The following is a 13,494-nucleotide window of genomic DNA, read 5'->3' on the forward strand; positions in this document are numbered from 1 at the left end:
TGAAAGTCAGCTTACGCTGGGCTCACCAGTTTTGGTACTTGTATCCACTTGTGAATGATTTAACCTATGATCTTAAGTTACCTACTCCACTACAAACATGCACGCGCACACACGCACACACCCACCTCCTCCACGAGTTTCTCCTCATTAGCCTTTTGCAGCTGCAGCTCTGCCTCCAGGATGCCTTTCCTCACCACCTCTGTCATGTTCTGCAGCAACTAAGCAGAAAAGAATCACTGCTTTATAAACGTAAATGTCATTAATGAAGAATAAGCCAAACCTGGAGTTCAACTCGTACCAGACATTTTGACATGTTTTTATAAAAGTATTAGCAATAAATAACCATTCATAAATTCCAGATGACAGTTTCCCTAGGCAACAATCTTATTAACTTTGAATGTAGCTATAACTTAAGTAAATTACTTTTTGAATGCTTGGATATTTATATCACCTAGGGCTGTTCGATGTAACGATATATATCGGATGACGATATAAAAACGTCTATCGTTTCATTTTACGCTATTGTTTGTTTCGTGGTGTCGCAAAATAAACTGTTTACGGCAATATTTTTTTTCATCGTTTTGATGGTCACTGTAGTTGCTATATTAATTTCTTAAAGTTCTCTCTTTCTCTTATATTTAATATAACCACACTACAGACGGACAAGAGCTTGTTTTTATGGGTTGTCGTTAGCAACAACGACGTTAACACCACCGCATGTCCGCTTGTTTATTTTCCACATAAACCTTTCAGAATAAAGCTCAAGATCCTGTTGAGAATCTTCAAAATAAACAGAATCACGTGAAAAAGTATGCAGAGTATTGACGGATGAGAAGCAAAAAAAAAAAGAAAAAAAAAAAGAGTCGTGAGGTGCTAAAAAATAAACCTTAGACTCAAACGTTAGAACAGGCTGTGTAATAAATACTAAGTGTAATAAGCGGCCGTTACAACTTATGTCTAACAATGTATAGTTTCATGCATCGGTTAAAACATTCGACTCCAGGTACACGATGCCCAGCTGGAAACACTTCACCTACCTTAGATTCACAGAATTTACAGAAAATATTAAATTTTTTGTGATTTATATTGTTATCGGGACGATAGATGTTTTATATCGGGATATGAGATTTTGGTCATATCGCACAGCCCTAATATCACATCAGCCTAAACTGTCTAGGATAAGGTTGAGCGATATGTACAATTTTTCCAACTGACATTCATCAGTCCAATAAATGATAGGGTCATGCAGGTGACTTTCTGATGGGCGGAGCAATGTAATCATGCACAGACTGATTTGCGTGTTTAGAACACAGAACAAGTCCAAACATAGAGAAACTAGCTGCCAAAAAATACAAAGCACCAATTTGGGATTTCCTTGGCTTTAAACCAGATGAAAGAGGTAAACCCAAGGATGTAAGGCGTGTGCCACTTTGGTACAGTTGGATATAAAATTTGACAACGAAAAAAGCCTGCACCTGCTGCATTATATGCACTATTAATATCGATAAAGGGAGATGAAAAATACTGATGAAGAATAGAGATGGAGTGTTGTCAGAACACTGGTTAAGTTTATTAAATTCACTCAGTTAAGTGATTTCTCATATATGCTAATCTGTGCAGATGGTAAGAGCACACAAGCTAGTTTACCCTCAAAGACCAGAGGTCTATTCACACATGCATGTGCAAAGCCCCAGAAAAAAGCTGCTGGCTTCTCAGCTTGCCCGGCTGAAATCATTGTTAACAGGAGACAGACAAAAGAAGTGCAGCTTTCAGTGACAACAGCCAAGAAGATGGCAGTAATGTAAAGGATGGATGCAAACGGGCGAGGGTTTCATGAAACCGCTTTCTCAGATCAAAAGCAAGAGATCACTTTATTTCAGTGAATTTGTCACTTTTTAGATTTGTCACTTCATTAAGTCAAGTATCATTAGCCAAATGCTCCTTCAGTTCCCAAAAGCAAACAAGTAGAGAGTTACAACAGAGATAAAAATGGTTCAGATTTTTTCAAATCTATTAAAATCAGTGAACAAAAAGTAATGCAAATAAAAAGATATAACACTGCTATAACTTCAGATATAAAATAAGGCAGAAATATCAGAGATGTTTAGATGGTTAGTCAGTTTGTGTTAGTTGACAAACAATAGTGTGCTACCTTATAGCTAGCTGCAGATCTATGGTTAAGCTAATGTAAACAGATTGGCAGCTTTGCCAACAATACAGCAACAACTGAATCAGAACTGGGAACAAGTTATTAACTGCAAACGCCATCTAAAGATTTTCAAATATTCTGCAAACTGAAAGCAGGACTTACCTTCCCGCTCTCCTCTATGTCCCTGCCCAGGGCAGCTATTGTATCCACCAGGTCTGAAACATCAACATCATCTGTCACCATTCCCACAAAAATGCAGCCCTGCTCTGTCACGAACTCAGGGCCTGAGAAATGAAACAAACAGAAACAGAGGAAAGAACAACAGAAATGGTTAAAACAGTGTTTTGTTTCTTTTTCCAAAAGCCTCTCAGATAAGTAGAGGTACCCACCAGTGGAAAACAGGATGTCAGTGTCAAGGTCTTGCAGTTTCTTGAGTAGCTCAGTGTTAATTTTCTCCTGCTCCTGCTTCTTCCTGTCCTCATCCATTCCATTAGCCTGCATCTCATACCTGAACATCACAGCATCAATCACATCCACAAGTGTGAAAACTACTGAAAACAAACAGATTTCTGTCTTTTTGTCTTTAGCAGTATTCTCAAATTGTCACAAGCAATTTGAGAATACTGCTAAAGACCAAAAGACAGAAATTAAATATGCAACATTGATAGTTTCTCTTAGAGTGATGATAATTTAACTAATTAAACAGATAAAGGCTTTAGTTATGTGACACTGAGCTTCCTTTCTTCTCATGTCTGCTATGCTAGTGCTATGGAACAACAGCAAATTAGGACATGATAAGATGAAGGAATTTTAATAAATATGGTTGTCTGGCTTCATCCATCAATATCCATTGACCAGTGCAAAGAAATGCCCCACCACAGAGTTCCTTGGACTCGATGCTCGGCTTTCTGCCTTGATGGCAATAGACCTTAACTGCATACATGTGTCCCTTTCTTTACCATGTCCAGTCAGAGTGTGACCAACTTTGGCAGACTAATATCACTGACTTTAATTGATTTTGACATTAGCCATTTGCTTCTTTATCAGTATCGAGATTTGTAACAGCTGATTAAGGAAAATTTGAAAATAAAGTGGAAATGGAAGAACACCCCTTATCCATGTCATGAGTGTTGATATTGCATGGTTTTCCCATCGAGGGTACTCTCCAACTTCACTGTTGGCAGAACAGCTCTTTGGATTGGCACAAACACTACAACCAATCTGAGCAGAGTTGTGGGGAGTGTAAAAAATAAATAACTACACACAACAAATGTATTTACTTTGTGTGTCTGAAAGCAAAAAAAGACAATATATCACCAAACATCAGTATTGTATTGGAATGGGTCTTACAAATGCTGTATCAGCCAGTCTCTACAAGTCATTAAATTACGGTTGTGGACTTCAGTCAAGTTCCAACAAGGACTAACAAATCATCTCACCTTGTCACTTACTAGTCAATGGAAACTGAGCCATGTATAAAATAACAAACATATGCACTGTCTTGATACAACTAAGATATACAGGCTGTGAAAAAGTTTTTCCAGATTTCTCATTTTTTGTGTATTTGTCATACTTACATGTTTCAGATCAATAAAAAGATGTTCATATCAAACAATGATAACTTGAGTTAATACAAAATGCAGTTTTTAAATAATGGTTTCAATTATTAAACAACAGAATCCAAATCTACTTGGCCTTCTGTGAAAAAATAACTGCCTCCTGAACCTGATAACTGGTTGTCAGGCTTTTGACATCCTGGATAAGTCGTCGATGCGCTCGTGGGATGATTCGCACGATGTGTTGTTATTTTGAGATTTTAGTCTTTTTACACAGGGCAAGGGCCAATAAAGGAAATCATCATTTAAAAACGATATTTTGTATTTACTCAGGTTATCTTTCTCTAATATAATCATTTAAATATGTTATATTTAAGTGCTTTTTATATAGCACTGTATAAATCATTTTACGTCTTTGTTTTGATCTTACTACTACTACTGATTAATAAATATGCAAATAACATATTTAGTAAAGAACTTCATGTAAGCTGCATGCACCCTTACCGGACAACTCCCAGTCCAGGCCAGGCGAACTCGTTTATGTATCTGAGTGAGGGTGAACGTTTGTGTGTTTCCTCTCTGAAGTCTTCTCTGAGGGACATTGTGGAGCTCATTACAAATACCAGCTCTGTCATTTTCTCCACAATGGACTCAACATCCTCTTCCCGGGTCCCCAGAACTAGAAGGGAATGAGAAGTGAGAGTTGCATGTCTCCTAACTACTCAGGTGGTAGTTATCTGCTGATCGAACAGTCAGTGAATCGAGCCCTACCCGATAAAAAGTGTTTAGGCATAGATAAAAGCATTGCATAAATATGTATTGTGTGTCACATGTTATGCTGCATGTGACATCATTCATCATGACCGGTTTGGTGGTGGGTCGGTGATGATCTGGGGAGGCACAGACTTCTACTGGATAGCAACAGCAGCCTGAACACCAACTATTACTATGTCCTTTTTGTCAAATGATGTGGCATCCTTGGTACCCAGCCTGCATTTTCCCCCCACTGAGATCTGATGTGCTCTCTAATTGTTCTTCCCCCTCCCCCCTTTCCTTATTGAAGTGTATATTGTATATAAGTAAGAGCAGAATGTTGTAACGTGAACACAAGTTCATGTTACCTGCAGCTGTCAGGAGGGGACTGAAGCGTACGCAGGTGGCCTCGTCTTCAAGCTCCACCACATCTATTCCACTGGTGGGAACAAGTTCAGCCAGCTCTTCACCCAGCTACCCCAACAGAAAAAAAAATAGAAACAAAATACATATATATAATTCAGTTTGCTGAAGAAACAAGAAGGACAAGGGACCTATAGGAAAAGGTTCAGTTTAGACAAGCTCACAATTTAAACAATGTAAACTGGTACAAAGACAAAATATCAAATGTAGAAATTAAAAAATCTTTTTCTTTTAAAAAAATGTTGCTAGACAATATTGCATATAAAACAAAAAATGGCTGCAGCTCTAAATTTAGAAACATCCTGTCTCAGAGTGATGCTGAAAAACTAGTTCATACATTTATTACTTCTAGGCTGGACTACTTTAATTCATTATTACTGGACTGTCCTAAGCCAAACCCCTGAAAAGCCTTCAAAATGCTGCTGTACTGTCAGGGACTAGAAACAGAGAGCAGATTTCACCCATTTTGGCTGCTGGCTGAAAGTGAAGGTGGTTCTTGGGGTATATAAAAGTAGATTGGGTTTTTCAGGACCCTCTTCTGTGGAACCAGCTCCCAGTTTGGATTTAGGAGACCATGTTTACTTTTAAGATTAGGCTTAAACTGTTTGTTCTTGATAAAGCTTATAGTTAGTGCTGGATCAGGTGGCCATGTATCCTCACTTATTTATGCTCCAACAGACTTAGGCTGCTGGGGACTTCCTGTGTCGCAGCAGATGGCTGTCCCTCCCTGAGCCTGGCTCTGCTTGGGATTTCATACTGTTAAAATCCATTTTTTTCATTCCTAGTGTCAACAAGTGTTTGCCAATAGGGGCTCTTCTCACTTTTGGGGTTTTCTCTGTACTATTGTAAGGTCTTTACATTGCAATATAAGGCACCTTCAGGCGACTGTTGCCTGGTCTGATCAGTTTTAACTGTAAAAATCACAAATGATCGTGAGTAACTTGATCCTTGGCATCACTGATGGTATAAATACATTATAATAGTGTGTCAGGCATTTTTTGGCATGCTTTGATTACTAATATGAGGCACAGTTGTGCCGTGTCCTCAAATCTTTCAGTGACCTTTCTGTGTGGAGTCGTGCGTTTCCTCTGTGCCTCCACAGGTTCCTTTGGCTTCCGTCCACCAGAGGTGGGAATTAACAAAGTACAAATACTTTGTTACTGTACTTAAGTAAAATTTTCAGGTATCTGTACTTACATGAGTAGTTTTTTTCTGACCACATTTTACTTTTGCTCCCTACATTTTTAAACAAATATCAGTACTTTCTACTCCGTAAAACAGACTCGCTACTTTTGGTTTGACACATTTTAGGGGAGTTAGTTTTTGTTGCCACACACCGGAACGACCTCGGGTGTCCATACATTGAGGTTGTGGTACTTTGGCATCTAGCGAGTCCTACTGAAGAGGAATGAGCATAAAGGTAATGACTTTTCTTTAAGTGTCAGATCATTTCAAATGCAATTTCTCTACAGCTCAACAAACATCAGCAAACGCACAAACTGTTTGTGTGCAGTTTGTCTGTGTTGCTAGCTAAAGGTCCAGCTGCTATATTTCACAGGGAGAGAAAAAGAAAGAGTCAACTTCTCTCAGATAAGAAAGACGGGACAGGAGAGAGCTTAGATTTAAAGGTAAGGCCTGCTCAGTGGGATTTGATAAACAACACTTTTAAAGCTTACATGTGTGATGTTTACAGATATTTTATTTTGAAAAGGTCGAATGTAAGGCGGAAGGAAATTAGTAGAAGAAAGAACGAAAAAATGTTATAGGAACAAGTTAGCGCTGCAGACTGTATTGCCGCTGCAAGCCTGAGAATTAAAGAATGGAACTGAGAAATACTGAAGGTGTCATCATTAATGCTTGAGGCATGCAAACATTACAACATGCAAGTCCTCATGTTTTAAAATCAGATACTGGGTTTGCACATGTGACATTTTCATATTGTGAAACATCCTGCAAAACAAAGTAAGCTATACTAACTGTGCTATTTAAGGTTGCATGAAAATACTTGCTTAATAATAGTTTAGTGCAGGATAAACAGTTTAGTTTGTTGTACTGTGATGCAAAACCCCCCCGCAAAGAAACCCAGTGTGTGACTGGTGCACAGTGACTGTGGATTCATGGTCAGAGTTAGTTTACATCAAATGTAGCAGATTAATATGAATTTTAGCTGATGATCCTTAGATCCACTGACTGAATTCCACCTTGATACCAACTTCATACTATCTAGAAAAAAGCCATCATAAACAGTGTAGTGTCAGTGTAATGGATCTGCCAGGACAACTCATGAAACATCTGCTGATATGTTGTTGAATTAAGTCGTGAACATCCGCAAAGAGCACAGACTAATCTACTGGAGCTCACAATAGAAATGATTGTTAGTGATGATTCTTTTCCCCACACTGAGCCATTACAACCAGTTTTAGGGTTCCCCCAGTTCCTGAATCCACTTTAACCCCTGACTCTGTAAAGGCAAAGTGACCCTCTACAGTGTAGCAACAGAAAATAATATATTTTTGAAGTTAATATAGGACAAGGTTCAGTTAGCTTTGCACGAATAGAAACCTCCCCCAAAGAGCTACTTTCTGACTTTGAGTATATTTCACACCCAGTACTTTTTTACTTTTACTTAAGTAAAGAAGTTCAATCACTAATTCAGCTTTTACTGGAGTAGTTTTTAACAGCGGTATTTGTACTTCTACTTAAGTACAGAATGTCCTTACTGTTGCCACCTCTGCCTTTCACTTTTGTTCTGGAATGTTAACTGGAAATTGTAAATTGACTGTGGATGTGAAGTAGATACAGTGCTCAAAGTGTGTAGCACTATATGAATATGTGGTTAAAATGTGACTTGTAGGTAAGACAACTGAGCATTGTTTAAATGCACAGTTGTAGTCAATATGGGTATTGCCAAATTTGAGCGCTTCAGTGCTCGGGTAGAGTAGAAAAGTCCTATGTAAGAACCAGTCCATTTGCTCTTTACCATTTGTCCATCTGTTGATGACCACAGTGTCTAATGGGTTGTGTCAAAGCTCAAATCATCTGAAATTGGTTTCAAATATATCAATGAGTCCACTGTACTGAGATGACCTCCATAAATAGAACACATCTGGGATGTGTCATCATAGATGTCCATCAGAAAAGGCTGCAACAACTGTGTGATGTCAAGAACTCTGAGGAATGTTTTTCAGCATCTTGTTCAATTTCATTCACGAAGATTTAAGGAAACAGGGGTCCAACCCAGTAATAGCAAAGTGCTCAGTGAGTGCATGATGGACACAACACTTCCATGTCACCGTTCACATTTTCTGTTTTAACTGATGTTTTAGACACTTATATGGGATAGTAGATTGGAGCAGCTTTGACTAGCATAGACGCAAATGTGCAAGCTACAGTACATGTTAAAAAAAGAAGAACACTCACCCATCTGTTGAAGGCATCAAGGACCTCTTTTTCTCCAGCACAGAAACTCTCACTGGATGCTAAACACACAATACAGAAGGAAGCGAGATCGATATCTGTGTATGGTGATCTTATTGTTTGGATGTCACATCTCAGTCATTTTCATTTTGATAGTTGATTCTTCGCAAGAGCAACAATGCATGTAAAGACTGTATGCTTTGAAGGAGGGAAACTTTGTTCTATTTTTTTAAGTGGTGTTGAGCAGGCTTTCACAGTTTTCCTTTGCCCATCAGCACCTTGTTATATCTAATTCACACAGAATAAAGGCAAAAAACACCTTTGAATACCAGACTTCAAAAAGTCAGGCAACTATTCCTGAAGATTAATTAAAGACATTATAAAATAGCAAGAGAGTTATAGAGAGTTCTGTTTTGCCTTATTTAGTGTATTTCAATGTTTTTCTATATTTTGAACTGTTATAATAAGTTGCTCCAACTACTTCCTAATTGGCTATCAAAATATAAAGAAATAAGAAGAGGTGGGTCAAGACATTTTACAGTATCGCAAGTTCAATTCAGTTCAGTTGCTACAACTACACATGTTTCTTTTCCAGCTATTTATTAATGAGTGACTTATGTATATATATGTATATATTGTACTATTCTTAGTTAGCGTATTGTCTGTCTTGTTAATGTTGGTTTATGTTGGTTTATAATGGAGCACTGTAACAAAAAAAAAATTTCCCCCAGGGATCAATAAAGTATTCTGATTCTGATTCAAGAGTTACATAGCGTTGTAGTTTATTAAAACAGAGGGCAACATTTTGGAGGACAGAGGAAGATTGATGCAGCAGGTCTACACCAGCAAGTAGAAGAAATGATGACGAAATGTCCCATTCCCAAGAAATGACAGTCCATTCATCATCCTCAAACTTTTCAACACCTTAATATCATTGCTAATGGGAGGTGAACTCAAATTTTTTTAAAATCACAATTTCCATACCACATCGCACATTCACATCCTCCATAGATGACCTGTTGATTGATAGACTGTAGCTTTCAAACACTGGCTGCTCAAGTCATTAGCTGGCAATATTTGCCTTGCTGTGCTCAAGTTTCATAATTATTCATCTGTCTTAAATACTGTCTTATCTTATCCTTAGTCTTTAATAGAACTTCTGATTTATTTTTGCATTTTGAGAGCATGAAAGTCTTACCAGTACTTTCTTCTTGGTTAAATTTGAATAGCACCACAGGAGAGTCTGATTCATCCTCAACCTGTAGGACAAACAAAGATACAGGTCAGGCATCCTTACTCACATCGTAACTTTTTAACATGGAGAAACAGTTAACATAAAATGAAAGGGTGCAGTGTAAACACATATTTAAGCATCAACGCTTGGTGTCCATGGTTTCTGAATGTATTATGTCTGTGGTAATGGATGGACATAGAGGTTCTGTATTACTTATCAAGTAATATCTGTATGGTGGTGGTAAAGTGAGTCCTTGTCTCACAGTATGAAGCAGCCAAATCAAAGCTCCAGCTTAGAGGATTTAGCTGGTCAAATAATATGGCCACTAAACGAACACTTTGACCAATAAAGAACTGGTTAAATGTTGGTTTAACTTGATGCCAGCTAGTTTTAACTGGAAACATGATGCCATCATGAATGGATGTATACTAAACAAATGAATAAAAAAAATATAAGATGGACTGAAACACTCAGCTTTTAGTGTTTGCTGACGGCTTGGTCCAAAAAAGCAGTTTATATGCAAAACATCCTGAGGAGATATTTTGCATATAAATGCATTGGCTCCCTTTAGATCAGTGGTCCCCAACCTTTTTTGCACCACGGACCGATTTAATGTCAGACAATATTTTGACGGACCAGCCTTTACAGTGCCATGGATAAGTACAACAAAATAAAATGATAGGACCAAGACGAAAACTGTGGTATTTTGTAAATATAATAATAAACGTCAATTCACTGTGTAATTGTGTAACTTTATTAGCAGCGTCCTCCTAAAAATGCACCAACAACATTGAGAGTAACATCCTCCTCTCTGCCCCTTAATGCTCTCTGGTTGCTATGGTAACGCACAAATATTTCTTTCAAAATAAGACACACAACGACAACACGGGAAAAGACCCAGGGAAACCGAGTTAATGAACACCCAAGCCTCAATTCTTGCGGCCCGGTATCAAACAACTCATGGACCGGTACCGGTCCGTGGCCTGGGGGTTGGGAACCACTGCTTCAGGGCAACTAGTTCTAATGAGAACTTAATCAGTTCCCTGCAGGTCAAGTAGAACCAGTGGTCCATGGTTGCCATCAAATGATCATTATAGAACTCCGAGCAGCATTGCTCCAATATCACTGTAAAACCGTTTTTTAAAAGTCTGAACTGCACAGCTGGACAAAGCAGTTCTGAGAATATAACACTACATGCGTGTTTAATGTTAGAGACAAGCTTAGTGGACTAGCCAGAGTTCAATTAAACAGACAGTTGATCTCAGCACGTGGTACAAGTCATCTTTTGCTAAAACACAAAGACAGTGACATTCAGTTGATAGGTTAAGGCAAGCATCATGCCTGGGAACTGAACTGAAATGAAGGTTACTGTTTCTGCTTTTGATGTAAGGGTCATAATTAGTTCAAATATGCTTGGGTTGTTAAAGACACATTGTTCTTTTATCCAAGTGAAATTTCAAGGCATGGGTGAACCCCTTCAATCTGGCAGAACTGGCCATTCATTTTTATATTATCCAAGTTTTTCACACCTCCAAACTAGGGGCAGTAAGTAGATAGGGTTTTGTTCTCAGCTTGTATCTTCTTTTAAACAATAATAGCTATCATATTGCAAAACCAAGGATGCCTCAAGGAAAGCTCTGAGAATGTTAGTAAGTAGTAGAATTCATCTCAGTCCTTTATACAACATGCCTCATTCAGACCTATTCATAAAGGAACTTTTTTCTACACCTAAGTGCCTTTTACCTAATATTCACACACCTTACTTGCTCTACAGCAACCCCAAGGTTTAGAAGGACAAAGGTAAGGCTTTCAAAACTAAAAACATTGAACCAACTCTCAAGCAGTATGACGGTCTGGGGCTATTCTGCTGCTAGTGGTACTGATACATTGCACAAAGTCAGCTGAATAATGAAGAAAGGGGGCCTACCTTGAAAATCTTCAACTTGACTCCAATCAACAGCTAGACAATTGAAACTTACACACTAGGGTGTTCCAACAGGATAGTGATCCCAAACTCATATCAAAACTGTTTTTGGAATAACCAAAGCAGGCTAATATTAAGCTTCTGGCCTTTCTAATGCCCTGACCTCAGATTTGTCCATTATACTTAAAAGCTGTGTCTTTGCCAGAAAACCAAGCCATTAAAATGACATATTTATGTGTATGCATATATCTGAGCCCTTATGTGCACGTTTGATTAGAGGAAATATCCAATTAAAACCCAAGTTATTAAAGTTGTATGCTGCATAATCTCCCATCATGAAAAAAGAACAGTTCAAAGAAATAATTAAAAGCCCAAATTTATATGTAAACTCCTGACAACAACCCCATAACTGAGGATTATGCATCATGTTTAACAGCTGAAGAAATACCTTATTTACTACTTATTTCTGCAAGCTTAGTGGACTGAAAAAAGTTTTAGTTCTAGTAACATCAATACTCTTACATCGACATGTATTTAAGTGCCAAGTAAAGGCACGGGTGCATGACTCAATTATTTTTTTCAAATGCAACAACTCGAGTGTAGAGAGGCATTCTCTGAAGTACCTCAAAGAACATGCCTGAGTTATGAATAACATAAACAATTAAGAAGAAGTGGTCCATCCATTAGCCAATGAAGACTGTTGAGCTGATGTAGGTGAAGGGAAATGGTGATTAATAGTAAGAAGAAAATCAAAACAAGAAAAGGGAGGACAGAGGGGACTGGGGAAAGAGTAGAGAGGAAGATGGGCAGAGGCTTGGCCCCACGTACAATAGACAGCATGAGAGAACCCAGAACATCCTGCAGAGAAGCCCTGGAGATGGGTGGAATCGGCGACACCACACCCTGGAACCAAAGTAACCCACACTGACTATAACTACAGTTATACAAACATACAAAAAGGAAGTCTCTCTCTCTCTCTCTCTCTCTCTCTCTCTCACACACACATATGCCCATAGAGCTCATTAGCAGAACACTAAATGTTCACTGCATCTGTATAGACTGTGATTTTATGCTTCATATTGCTTTTATTTTCCCACGCTGTCAAACTCAATTCTGTCAACATCACTCTCTCAGAGTCATTTTCTTTCCAGCCTTATGAAAGTAATCAGCCTCTGTTCCACGTGTTTTAAATCTTATTGACCATTTGATCAAGTTGCCACAAATAACCACAATTTACGAAAAAGACTAGAATGAAGTCATGGACCCACTATTAATCAAGTGTGTCATCACATGAGCCAAAGTGTGAAAAAAGGTGTGGTTTATTGCCACCAAAAGTTTCAGGTGAGAACACCCTGTCATGCGAACTATGTGAACTTCTCGTTCAAACCATCTGTCTTACAAAACATGAACAGTGGTGTCCTCAAGTGAGTGACCTTTATCCTTTGAGTCTAGGTGTAGAGCTGAGCCTTGTCCTGTCAAGGTAGCTCTTCTATGTTTTGCTATCTGGCTGCTGTTGTTTCTCCAGTGTTGAGGTCTGTCAACTCCTTGCTGCATTGCACAGTATATAACTATTTCCCTTAGCTTTTTTTTTTTTTTAGGGAGTTTTGTCGAGTACTTGTGTTGAGCCTTCCATCCTCCTCAAATCCAACAGCACAGGCCAGAAACAGAAAACGATTATCTTTTGTATCTTTCAAGATGAACTTTTTATTTCCACTGAGTTGATGTGAACAGCACAGGTTTTGACCCAAATATCATCCAACTATCTGTATCAGTCGCTAGATGTTATCACTTTGAAAGAGCCAAGAGCTTCCTCTAATGTAAAGGTTCGATATAGTGGGTCATACTGGGGAGCCCATGGCACATTCATGCTTTTGTCTATAGAAATCCTCGTACTTAAAGTATTCCGTTTACTGTCTAACAATATACTTATTTGAAGTCAGGAGCACTCCACCCTGTCATGGGAGCTATGTGAACTTCTGCACTATACACAGTGTGGTCCGGTGTCCACCATCCGGTTACCACCATGACAGGTGGTTTG

The 13,494-nt window shown here is 38.5% G+C and overlaps 1 protein-coding gene across 2 annotated transcripts in view; it reads right to left on the bottom strand.

Moving 5' to 3' along the window:
* pdxdc1 (pyridoxal-dependent decarboxylase domain containing 1) overlaps nt 1-13,494 on the bottom strand; it is a 35,145-nt gene that overhangs the window by 6,013 nt on the left and 15,638 nt on the right. For both annotated transcript variants that reach the window (XM_082530210.1, XM_082530211.1), the window contains 7 exons: nt 9,497-9,557; nt 8,302-8,360; nt 4,827-4,932; nt 4,210-4,384; nt 2,539-2,657; nt 2,312-2,433; nt 126-218 (listed from right to left, as the gene is read on the bottom strand). In XM_082530210.1, coding sequence (XP_082386336.1) covers nt 126-218; nt 2,312-2,433; nt 2,539-2,657; nt 4,210-4,384; nt 4,827-4,932; nt 8,302-8,360; nt 9,497-9,557 — 735 coding nt within the window. The remainder of the gene's footprint in view (nt 1-125; nt 219-2,311; nt 2,434-2,538; nt 2,658-4,209; nt 4,385-4,826; nt 4,933-8,301; nt 8,361-9,496; nt 9,558-13,494) is intronic.

The sequence above is a fragment of the Aulonocara stuartgranti genome (genome assembly GCF_965226115.1).
Source record: "Aulonocara stuartgranti genome assembly, chromosome: 4".
In the NCBI taxonomy this organism is placed as follows: Eukaryota; Metazoa; Chordata; class Actinopteri; order Cichliformes; family Cichlidae; genus Aulonocara; species Aulonocara stuartgranti.